At 40.8% G+C, this 12,540-nt stretch overlaps 1 protein-coding gene across 2 annotated transcripts in view; it reads left to right on the forward strand.

The window, feature by feature from the left end:
- SRRM4 (serine/arginine repetitive matrix 4) overlaps positions 1 to 12,540 on the forward strand; it is a 236,794-nt gene that overhangs the window by 201,659 nt on the left and 22,595 nt on the right. For both annotated transcript variants that reach the window (XM_051972894.1, XM_051972896.1), the window contains exons 7-8: positions 2,324 to 2,422; positions 3,829 to 3,994. In XM_051972894.1, the coding sequence (XP_051828854.1) occupies positions 2,324 to 2,422; positions 3,829 to 3,994 (265 nt within the window). The remainder of the gene's footprint in view (positions 1 to 2,323; positions 2,423 to 3,828; positions 3,995 to 12,540) is intronic.

The raw sequence follows: 12,540 nt of genomic DNA on the forward strand, positions 1-12,540 counted from the left end.
GAAGGGGGTCAGGAAAAAGCTCAAGGAGGGGAGGGCAGCTATATGGTGCAGTGGATAGAGCACCAGCCCTAAAATTAGGAGGACCTAAGTTCAAATCTGGCCTCAGACATTTAACATGTGCTAGCTGTGTGACCCTGGGCAAGACATTTAATCCCAATTGCCTCAGCAAAAAAAAAAAAAAAGAAAAAAGAAAAAAAAAAAAAAGGAAAGGACAAATCTCAGGGAGGACATAAGAGTTTCAATGAGGATTGAAATAGTGTAGACATTCTAAGAGAGGAAGGGAGGAGAAAGTGCCTTCTAAGCATAAGCACAGCCTCTCCAAAGATAGGAAGATGGGAGATGATATGGGGTGTGAAAAACAGCAAGAAGGCCTATTGGATGAAACCACACAGGTACAAACTGGTACCTACCTCAAAGGATTGTAGTGAGGAAGAAATCCATTACAAACACAAAGTACTTTGCAAAACTGAAAGCCTTCTAGAACTGCTAGCTACTAGGAAACCGCAGGTCTTTGATTTTAATCTTAGAGAGAAAAGGGAGCTATTGGAGCTTCTTGAATAGAAGGGTAGGATGGTCAAATCTGCACTTTAGGAGAAACATGTTTGGTGGCTTCTGGAAGGATGGCTGGATTTGAGAGGGGAGCGAATGGAGTCAGGAAGCACAAATAGATCATAAAAATTGACCAGGGAGAGGTCATGAGAATCTTAAGTACAGGGGCAGGGGCAGCTGTGAATTAATGACTGATGGATTAATGGGAGAGAGAAAGAGAAGAGAGAGAGAGAGAGAAAGAGAAAGAGAAAGAGAGAGAGTCAGAGAAAAAGAGAGAGAGAGGATAGATTGAGATAGAAATAGTTTTAAAAAAACAGAGATGGAGTTAGAAAGAGATAGAAAGTTAAAGAATGGATGCTAGAGAGATAGATAAATTGATCGATCAATTGGTAGATAATAGAGTTAAGGAATAAATAGAAATGCTAAGTGGATAATTTAGAAATAAAGAGGGATGAATAAATAGATAATTGGAGGGTCAATGGTAAATAGAGGAATGGATGGAAACAAGGATGGATGCAAGATAATTAGATAATAGAGAAAAGGATGCATAAAGATTAGGAGAGAGGAACAGATAAATAGATGGATAGATAGAAGAATGGATGGATAGATAATTGGATGATAGAGAAGAGGGTGAATAGAAAAAAGGGGTTAGTAGATGAATGATAGAGGAATGGGTGGATAAAGATGAATGAATGGATAGTTACAACAACTCCTTCTCACTAGATTCTTTATCAGGATCACTCCTAGTCCTATCGTGGTGATTTCTTCCACTGATAATGATTGCAAGCCAAAATCACCTGGCCCCTGAACCCTTAACGTGAAACAAAATCTATCTTACCATACTTATTATTCATCAACTATCCTTAATCATAGCCTTCACCTCATCAGAACTCGTTATATTTTAGAATATAGATATGAGATGATAGATGATAGATGAATGACTAGACTATTTATCCAATCTTATTTTGTACCAGATAGGAGGGAGAAAAAAAAGAGAGAGAGAGAACAAAGGTGAGAGATGCAGAGTCGTTTTAGTTGTCTACACTCTGCCCTATCCTCCAACCTCTCCATTTTTGGAAACAACGTTGGAAAATTAGAAGGATGGGGATGACCTGGGCTCAGTTGGCCTTGAACCTGAAATGTCCTGAATGGACAGGCAGACAATGGTCAGGGGCAGTGAGGTAAAGAAAAAGTCATCCATAACATAGGGGCCCCTTTCTTGGCAGGGGGAAGCAACTTTCTCCCCCTAAGTTGGTATTGGAAGATGCTGGAGATATAAAGAAAAACAAAAACACAGTTCTTGCCCTTTCTCTAATGAGGAAAACAATGTTTAATTATTAGTATGATACAAGACATATACAGTGTAAGGGCAGCTGGTAGCCCAGTGGATAGAGCACTAGCCCTGAAGTCAAGAGGGCCTGAGTTTGAATTTGATCTCAGATACTTAACACTTCCTAGCTGTGTGACCCTGGGCAAGTCACTTACCCCAATTGTGAGAGGAGAGGGAGGTGGAGAGGGAGGATATATATAGAGTAGATGAAGGTAATCTGGAAGGGGAGGGAAAAAGTAAGATTAGAAGTGTGTCGAAGGAAGCCAAAAAACTAAAAGAGGGAGGTGAGAAGGCCGGAAATGGGGGGAACGAGCAGCACAAAGGCACAGAGGTGGGAGATGGAGCGTCAGGCTGGAGGAACTACGAGCCCCGCAAGTACGCGGAGGGCTGAGATTGCGGGACACAGGCTCACGTCTGCGGCTCTTTCTGGTCCATTTCCCAAAGATCCCGAAGCCGGCCTCGAAAATCTCACCGCCGTCGCCACCGCCGCTGTCACTCTCGGTCCCCCAGCTCCGAGTCGCGCTCCTCCAGCTGCGAGAGCAGGTGAGTCCCCGCCGGCCCGGGCCGAGCCTAAGTGAAATCTTCAACTTCCTGTTCCACTGTGGAGGTGGGGGTGGGGGGGCCTTGTCGCAGAACCTCTTCCTGCTGGGGAACAGCTCCTGGGGGTCGTTTCATTGACTTGCCAACTTGAGGGAGAGAGAGGGGGAGGAGCAGGAAGGACATCTGCTGCCTCCTGTCTTCAAGGCCCGTTTGAGGCCCTGGAAGGCTAAAACCCTGCTCGAGGGCACACAGTACAGGAGCAATTCCCCACTCGGACCTACCACCTTTCACTAGCTGGAGGACCCTGGGTAAGGGCCCAAGCTGCTCTAAGCCTCGGGCTCCTCCTCTAGAAATCCAGGGCATTGAACTAGCTTGATCTCCATACCCCATTTTCCCTGTGACATCCCCTATTCTAAGCCCTCTCACAGCTCTCACATGCTCTGTTCTAAGACCCTTCCCAGCTCTGACATCCTCTGTTCTAAAGGCTCTCCCATCAATGACATGCCCTGTCCTAAGGCCCTTCCCTGTTCTCACATGCCCTGTTCTAAGTCCCTCCTAGCTCTGACATCCCCTGTTCTAAGGCCCCTCCTAGCTCTGACATCCCCTGTTCTAAGGCCCCTCCCATCAAATACATTCCATTTTCTGAGGCCCCTACCAGTTCTTATATGCTCTGTTCTAAGGCCCTTCCCATCCCTGACATTCCCTGCTCTAAGGCTCCTTGTAATGGGGAGCAGCTTTTAGGAGAAATGTAGCAATAACCCTAAGGCACACTGGCTTTGGGAGTCACGCAGTTTAAAATGATATATTTCTTCCCCTACTTTCTAGGGGAGACTTAGTGATAACCCTAAGGGTCTTGAGTCTGAGTTCTACAAATGTTGCTAGCTGCATTTTTAATCTTTCCAGGTAACAAAATCTAGCTCACAGAACAAAGAGGACACGCACATTCTGCACAGAGACGCAGACACTGAAAGGCTAAAACCCTCCTTTAGTCTTGGGGATAGCTAAGCAGCTCAGTGGATAGAGCACTGGGTTTGGAGACTGGAAGATCTGAGTTTAAATTCAGCCTACCTGATTCTGGGCAAATCACTTAACCTGGTTGCCTTAGTTTCCTCATCGGTAAAATGGAGATGATAATACCTTCCAGGGTTGTTACGATGATCAAATGAGATAATAATTATAAAGTACTTAGCACAGTGTCCGGCACATTTGCCATGCAACTCTTAGTTATGTATTATCATCATCATTATCATTAATCAGTTATGGTCTTAGTATTCTGTCGTCAATCACTTTGACAGATGGGATCCTTCTCACTTTGGAAAGCTGAGACCCTAGTCCTGCCCTCTGCTCTCTATCTGGTCATGTAGACCCCCAAATCAGGCCATTACCTGTCCTCTTTCTAACCTTGACAGGCACAGGGCCAAGTCCCCCGAGGAAGGGCATAAGTCCAGGCGGAGGCGCCCCCGGCACTGCTCTAAGGCTATCCAAAAGGGAAGTGTGAGCAGTGGTGAGACCCGGTCTGGCCATCCCCCTAGCCAGTCCCTCCAGGTCTACAGCTTCCTCTCGTCCAATGAAGTCGTAAGTAACCTCCGCTGCCTTCTCTCTTTGTGCTGGTCCACGACACTCAGGCTCGGGGTTGGGGGTGGAGGGAGACACTAAAGCCAAGCGAGGTATGAAATATGAACTCCGTTAGAGACGTGAACTCGAGTTATTTTTAAGCCCCCATTATTCAAGAAAGACCCTACTGTATCTGGAGTCATTCTCTCTGATAGCACTCGGTCACTAGGAGTTGGGGGAGAGAAGATAAATTATAGGCACTTTTATACAGGAACGGTTAATAAAATAGTTACGTCCTAGAAGAAGCTTTCTGTGGTGATGGTTTATGAGCTACTATAGTTCAAAGTCTGTTCGAGGGAGGGCAGGAGAAAGAGACAGTTCTTTGTCCAAGTTGGAACAGAGCGCATCATCCACCAGTATTCCTGGGTCAGAGGGAATCAAGAAGATTAAAGACCCCACCATTGTTTCATAACTAGGTCATGGTTGGCGGGTGATGTTGATTGGCTGCTAGGATTTGATTCCAAATGAGAAACACGAGCTTGGACTCTCCGGGAGACTTTCCCTCCCAGGGGATCTCTTAGCTCTTGTTTGATTTACATGGTCTTGTTCAACCTCCCCAACTCTGGGAGATGACTGGAGAGAACTGATTCAAATAGTCCTATTGCACAGATGTGGGAAGGAACATGACATCCCCTGTTCTAAGGCCCCTCCCAGCTCTGACATCCCCTGTTCTAAGGCCCCTCCCATCAATGACATGTCCTATTCTAAGACCTTTTTTCCAGTACTGGGGTTATAACAAGAATGGGAAACCCACATCTACTGTATCCTTTTTTTCCCCCTAGACAGGGATTCTTAACTTGGGATATATGAATTTTTTTCAATAGATAAGTATTTCAATAAGATTGGTTTCCTTTGTGATCCTTTATATTTTGTCTTCTAAGTTTAAAGACATTCTAAAAAATATTCTATAGCTTTACAAGGCAGTCAAAGGAGTTCAAAAAATGTTTAAAAAAAAAAAAAAGGCAAAGAACTCCCTGCCTTATCATAATCCCAACCCTCTGGGTTAAATATCTATCCCATGTGTCTGGGATTCACTGTGAATTGTTGGGGAAGTCCCTATGTCCATGTGATAAAAGAGAGACCCTTTGCAACCTTCATTTTTAGAAAATACATCAGAGAAAGCAAGAAACAACTACAATGGAGCCTAGGGCTGGGGGAGAGTATTGTGGTGGAATATTCATTGGAAAGGGCTTAAACATCAAGGCATTCTGGGAAAGGCTACACCATAGTCAAAGAAAGTACACAGTTGTTTTATATATGGTCATTCAGAGGCAGGGTTTGCCACCTGGTTGACCAGGGAGACAAGTGCCCCCCAATTACATATAAATATCAATGGGATCCTCTATTAGTACCGAGCTACAAGATTCAATTAAATTTCAATTCATCATCTGTTGTTTGACTTTGTATCACCACTGCCAAGCACAATGTCTAGCCTGTGGTAGGGGGGAGTCTAATATATTTTCATTGAGTATTGATTGGTTCAATTTAGGTTAATTCAACAAATGTTTAGTAAGTACCAACTAGTGTTCTAGAGAGTGGGAATATAAAGAGAAAAAGGACAAAGGATTTTAAGGCATTTATGAGACAAGTTTTAATTCCGACTTGGCTGTTGTGTGACTTTGGTCAAATCACTCTTCTTTGAAAACTTGAGCTTTTTTTTTTAATGGAATATATTATTTCCATAGTCTCTTCCAGATTTGACAGGAGACTCTAACTATAGGCAGAGAGGAGACTCTATCTATAGGTCTGAATCTCCCCCAATTGAAAGGAGAACTCTATCCTTCCCATGTTTCCATCTGGTAGCAGACAGAAAATTCAAATCACTTGAGTGATTTTGACCTCTTTTGCTATAACCCCATGACTTGGTGTTACATAAACAATGTCTATCAGAGGCAAATGGGGATGGCTAACACATTGGTAAAAGAGCAAAAATTCAAATGGACCTTAGCAAGCCACTGTATAGGGATAAATCTGGTAAGGTAACATTTGTTAGCGATAAATGGAAAGTCTTGCTCTTGAGTTAAAAAAAAAAAAAAATTCAACCTTGCAAATAGAACATGGAAGACATGCGGATAGATAGTAGTTTGCCTGAAAAGATCTGAGGGTAATAGTGAGCCGCGAGCTCAACATGGAGCAAAGATGGGTTTATGGTCTCCAAGAAATTGAATACAAAATTGGACTATATTTAGAGAGTTAAAGCATCCAGGACTAAAGAGGTGACGATCTTGCTGTGTTCCGATCTGGTTAAAAACACACTTGGAGTGCTGCTGAAAGCTCTTGGTGCCATAATTTAGGAAGTATTTTGATAAGCTAGAACACATCCAGAGGAGAGTGACTAGGATGGTGAAGGGCCTCTCATATTGAGGAAATTAAGCATATTTAACCTATATAGAATGGAATATTCATGTAAGGTTTAGTGGGGGAGGAGAGGAAGGAAGTAGTAATTGAATGGCTGTCTCATGGAAAAAGGATTAAAGTTGTTCTCCTTGATCCCAAAAGGCAAAACTAGTAACGATGACAGGATATTACTAAGAAATAAAGTCTGACATAAGGGGAAAAAAATTCCTAATATTTAGAGCTTTCTAAAAGTGTAATAGGCTATCCTAGGAGTTCTCCGTGATTGGAGATTCTGAAGCAAAGTCCAGATGGCTGCTTGCTGGGCATATCATAAGGGGATTGTGTGTAGAAGTGAGACTAGATAGTTCTTCAGGATCATTTCAATTCTGAAACTCTAAATTTTGTGACTATTTCTGCCTCTCCCCTCACCTTGAGCAGAAGATAGAGAGAATAGATATATGGATGGATGGATGGATGGATAGATAGATAGAAGATAGATAGATAGATGATAGAATAGATAGATAAATGGATGGATAGATAGATGATAGATGACAGAGACAATTAGAATACATAGATGGATGGACAAATAGATAGATATCAATAATAAGAGACAGAGTTAGAGATAGAAAAGTAGATAGATGAATGGATAATAGATGGGTAGGTAAATAGAAAGATAGATGGATGGATGGATAGACATAGATGATAGAAGCAGACAGAGATAGATAATTGAAAGGATGAACAGATAGATAGGTAGATGTTTTATTACACACACATATATATTTATTTATCTCTATCTATCTCTATATAGATAGAAATATATAAAAAGAGATCTATAGACACATATATCTATATCTATATCAAGCATCTTCCAGATCCAAACTTCTCTGAGCAACCCTGTCATCCCCTGTAACTCTAAGAGGGTTATATTTTGTCATCCATGGTGCTGGTTTTCTAACAAGACACTGGAACTAGTGCTTGTGAAAACATGATAGGAAATTCCTCCCTTCTTCTCCCCTCCAGTTTATGGCACTGACTGATTGGTTGCTGAATACAAATCCTCTGTGTGGATGGACAAATGATTCTTTGGCCAGTCAGGTGGCCAGGCAACTGTGTTTGAGAATTTTAAAAACTTACAAATTCAAAGGAATAAGTAATTGAAAATGCTTCAAGTCCATGAATTCAGGCTAAATACATCATATCATATATCTCTCTCCACTTTTCAATAGTTGTATAGAGGAGAGGTCCAGCCTTTGGACACTCTGTGGTACAGAGTGTGCTACCTACCTATACGATTTTGGACAAATTACTTTCTCTCTTGAGGGAACATTTTCCAAGAGAACGAGGTGATCCCATCCAGATATAATCTCATAATTCCTAGATGGAGCAGTGGGATGTGGGCTCAGAACTTGTATTCAAATCCTAACCCTGCCACTAAATACCTAAGTAAACCTTTGGATAGGCACTTAACCTTTGTGCCTCAGTTTCCAGATCTGAAAAAATAAAGGGGCTGGATTGAGGAACTTCGGATGTCCTTTCCAATCTTAAATCTGTGAGTAATGATCCTATCCTGAGATGTAATGAAAAGGTCACTGAGTCTGACATTAAAGGATCTGACTCTTGCTATTTGTCTGACCTTATGCAGCTCATTTCTCTTTGTGCCTCAGTTTCCTCATGCATAAAAAAGACTGGATTCTATGGCCTTGTGATATAGAGTCCTTTGGGTGTAATCTTGACCCTCGTTTTTGTTAGTATCCTAAAAGGTTTCCATTGTGGCAAGATGTGACTTTTTTCCTGGAGTGAGTGCTTTGGTTTAATTATGTTACTATGTTATAAGGGATGATTCAATCTAGGGTGTGGAGGAGACATTATGAGGAAGAGCTGTGATGTAAAAAACAAAGGGCACCAATAAAATATATTTAAGGTGCTTCTCTGGAGCATTTAATAACCAAAATCCTGATTTAAGATGTATGAGAAAATGACGTAGAATGTGATTGCTTCTTGGGCGTTCCAAAGCTGGCACCTTCCACAGTACAAGGTTTTAAATTCATACCCAACTTAACCTCCTTAACCCTTAGTCACAGTAAAAGACTCTTCCTCACCTCCGAATCTCCCATCTTGGAGCTTGGGCTGGCAATGGGAAGGGAGGGAGGAAGCATCATCTATCTGCCAGCAGCATCTTATGAAGATCCTAGAGTCACAGCTACTCTCAGTTTTCTCCTCTATAAAGAGACTGGGCAAGGTGACATCTAGTCAAGCAATCAATCATTAAACATTTATTAAGTGCCTACTATATGCCTGGCACTTAAAAAAATTTTTTTCTCATAATATTTTATTTTTCCAAATACATGTAAAGATAGTTTTTAACATTCATTTTTATAAAACTTGGTGTTCTAAATTTTTCTTCCTTCCTCCTTTACCATCTCCCTCCCCAAGATAGAAAACAATCTGATGTAGGTTAAATATATGCAATCCTTTTAAATATATTTCCAAGTTTTTCATGTTGTGCAAGAAAAATCAGTCCAGAGGGAAAAAGCCATGAGAAAGAAAAAAAAAAAGAAAAGAAAAGAAACAAAAATGTGAAAATACAAGCTTCTATCCACATTCAGCCTCCATAATTCTATCTCTGGATGCAATTGGCATTTTCCATCCCAAGCTTATGGTAATTACCTTGAATCTTGTTGAAAATGGCAGAGTATGTCAGTCACTTTCCTAAGAATAAAAGTTAAATAAACAAATGTGAAGCCATAACCTGCCCTCAGGAAGTTTATATTCCAAGGTTTTCTCCTTGCATTAAACTATAATATTTGTGTCTATGGATTCATATGTCTCTATAAATTTTACCCAGCATATAGATATACATATATATGAATATTGTGTATGTGTTCTTAACCTGGGGTTTTATACATTTTATTTTTTTATCTCAATCACTGAATATTTTGTTCTCTTTGTAATCCTATGCATTTAATTTTATACATTAAAAAATATGATTCTGAAAGCCTCCAGACTTCCTTTGATTCACAAAGAGTTCAAGGCCACAAAAAATAAAATGAAATAAAAATTAAATAGGTTAAAAGCCCTGTGCTATGACTGAAAGCTATAAGAAACCTCACAAGAGAGGGCACTAAGACTGGCCTGCCATTTAAAAGAAAGAGTTTTATTAATAATTTAAGTTTTTATGCCATGATGATTTCTAGAAATAGCCTATCACACCTTGGTCCCAATATTGAACCCATCCTTGCAATAACAGGGTATGGGACAGGGAACGGTCAACCAAATCTACCCAATGTAGGGACCTTTTTCTGTTAATGCAGATATTCTTCTTAGCAATCCTCGACTTCTCTGAGAAGAGCCAATCCTACTTTGGTTTGATTTAGTTTTTTTATACAGAAAGAAACTGAGGCTTAAAGAGAAATATAGAATTTGAAAGTGGAGAGAATTCCAGAGTATTTAAAATTTCCCTCATTTTACAAATAAGGGAACTGAGTCTTGAATTGGTGAAGCACACGCCCAAGGTCACACATGGAGTATGTGGAAGACACTGGATCGAAATTCCAGTTTGGGGACTCCTCAAATCCATGCAACTTCCCCCACCCCATGCCATCAGGAAATGGTTTTCCTAAGCTCACAAAAGCTGGTCAACAACAGAATTGGGGCTGGAATCCAGAGCCAGAATACTCTGCACAAGGGACTTTATCATCCCAAATTCATTTCAATGGCTGATACTTGATATCAGTAAAGACAAGGTTGGGGAAAAGCTGCTAAGTTAGAAAAAGGAGAGATCAGACAGCTTTAGTGATTGTACCGTTGCCTCCAGCCCTCCCTACTGAGCTGGTATTTTCCAATCTGTCATTTTTAAATGGCAAAATCAGACTCCTTCAACACCCTGCTGGAGCAGTAAGAGATGCACAGCCCTTAAAAAATCAAGGACAGGACCACTAAATCAAGTGGGGGGGTTCATTTGCATAAATGAATATGCAAAGTCAGGCTTGTGTCTTATTTAAATACTAGGCAGAGAGCCAAGGTAACTTGAGTCTAGCTCTAGGTCTAGGGCAAAATCCAAGTGATATGGACAGGGCATGATCAGGCAGGCAGGACAACGGGATACTGGGAAACCAAGGGAGCCTGGGAGATAGAGATAGGAAGGGGGAGGCAATGATTTGGAGAATGGAAAATGAAAGGCGGGTCCCCAAAGCTGATTGTGTATAAAGAAACAAATAAATAAATAGATAAATAAATATACCTACATACTTTTATATATGTGTGTATATGTATGTTTATATATACCTATGCTCCCCTCCACTCCACTTCCCTATGCCATAAGCCATCCCTTTTCCCTCACGAAAATCAGGCAAAAACACCTATTAACTATAATGCACTATGCTAAGAGATGAGGGGAATACAAGAATAATAACAGTAAATAATAATAATTATCAATAAAATTTATATGATACTTTCAGGTTTCTGAAGTGCTGAACATATATTATCTCTTTTGATCTTCTCAACAGCCTAGAGAGAAAGTAAGGTTTTGTTAAAATCATCCATCTTACAGACAAAGAAACTTGAGGCCCAGGGAGATGTATTGACTTTTCCAAGGTCATATAGCTAATGAATATCAGAGGTATGACTTGAACTCAGCTCTATAACCATCTGTATATCCCCCAAAGCAGAGCTACAAGTGTTGTAGCCTTCCTCAACCAGATTAAAATGTAAGTAAATAAAACTACATCATAGATGACATTAATTTTCCAAGATCATATGTAACCTGTTTCTAAGTGAGTTTGACACCACTGCACTATTCAATCCAGTTTGATTCAATAAACATTTATTAAATGCCTACTAGGTACCAGGCACTGCGCTAATCATTGCACTAATGTTTATTTACATAGCTAGTATTTCTATGGCCTTTAAAGTTTACAGAACATTCTAAATATATTATCTCATTTGATTCTCACAATTGCCTTGCCCACCACACACACACACACACACACACACACACACACACACACACACACTCCTCCTTGGCAGCCATGGCTCCTAAAGTCCTGAAAAAGAAAGTTCTTTCCATCAAAGTCTTTGGCCCTGTCAAATAAGCCAAGTGTAGAAACCGATATGGATTCTTCCTCAAGGGAAATTCAAGAAGGTTGCATCTAAGGAACACTAAGCTTCTGTATCTTGTCTGTAGTTGAAACCTCTTCTCTTCATATTAGAATATGAGCTCCCTCAGAGCAGGGATTGTTCTGGTGGGGTTTTTCTATGTGTATCCCCAGGGCTTGACATACAGTAGGCACTTAATACATGCTTATCGGTAATGTAATCAGCACAGTACCATGCACTGTATCGGATACTGCAGATACAAAGACAAAAATGATATGGTCCCTGCCCTCAAGAAGTCTGGATTTTATTCAGAAAGTATTTCTTTTCCCATCCCCAGATGTCCATTTATTGGTTCCATTAATAGACTTCAAGTCTGAGTGTTCTATTGGCAAATTACTCATGGACTCTGCACTGAGTTCCACCAGTATGCCTTATAGTCATCCCACAGGCCTTTGCTCTCCTCCCCTACCTCCTTCTCTCCCCTCTCAACGATCTTCACAGTCTCCTTACACTATCAGCCCTCCAGTGAATACTAGAGTTTGTACAGGGGTCAGTGACATCAAGTCTTCATTGATCTTCAATATTATCCTACAAGGGGAGATGAAAAGCAGCAAAGAGAATAAACCTAATGTCCCTTAGAAATGAGAACTCACAAAAGATCTGAGAGCAATCCTTCCAGCTAAAAAGCCAAGCCGTAAAGCTCTGCTCACAAGAGAATGTTCTATTTCCCATATGGCAAGGGGGGGGGGGGATTTATAGCCATATCTCTCCAAGGGGCCATTTGAAGCCCAGTAAATGGCCTTGTTCAATTTAATTGGAATTCTCTTCCTGATTGTATTTTTGTAACCTATTAGGTCTGGCTGCCTCTCGATCTTGGGATTCGGTTGAAATTAAATTTTGAAGTGTAAGTGAGAGGTTGCCTTTTTCCCCCATTCTTGATTAAATAATGATTTGAAACAAAAACAATAAATAACCACGCAGGCTTTCCCCGAGGGCTCAAAGAGACTCCCTGTGAAAATTGAGGGAACTGGAGTTCATAGCGGGTATTTAATTACTTATTAAAAAACGCTCTGTGT

Source organism: Antechinus flavipes, chromosome 1, assembly GCF_016432865.1.
Source record: "Antechinus flavipes isolate AdamAnt ecotype Samford, QLD, Australia chromosome 1, AdamAnt_v2, whole genome shotgun sequence".
In the NCBI taxonomy this organism is placed as follows: domain Eukaryota; kingdom Metazoa; phylum Chordata; class Mammalia; order Dasyuromorphia; family Dasyuridae; genus Antechinus; species Antechinus flavipes.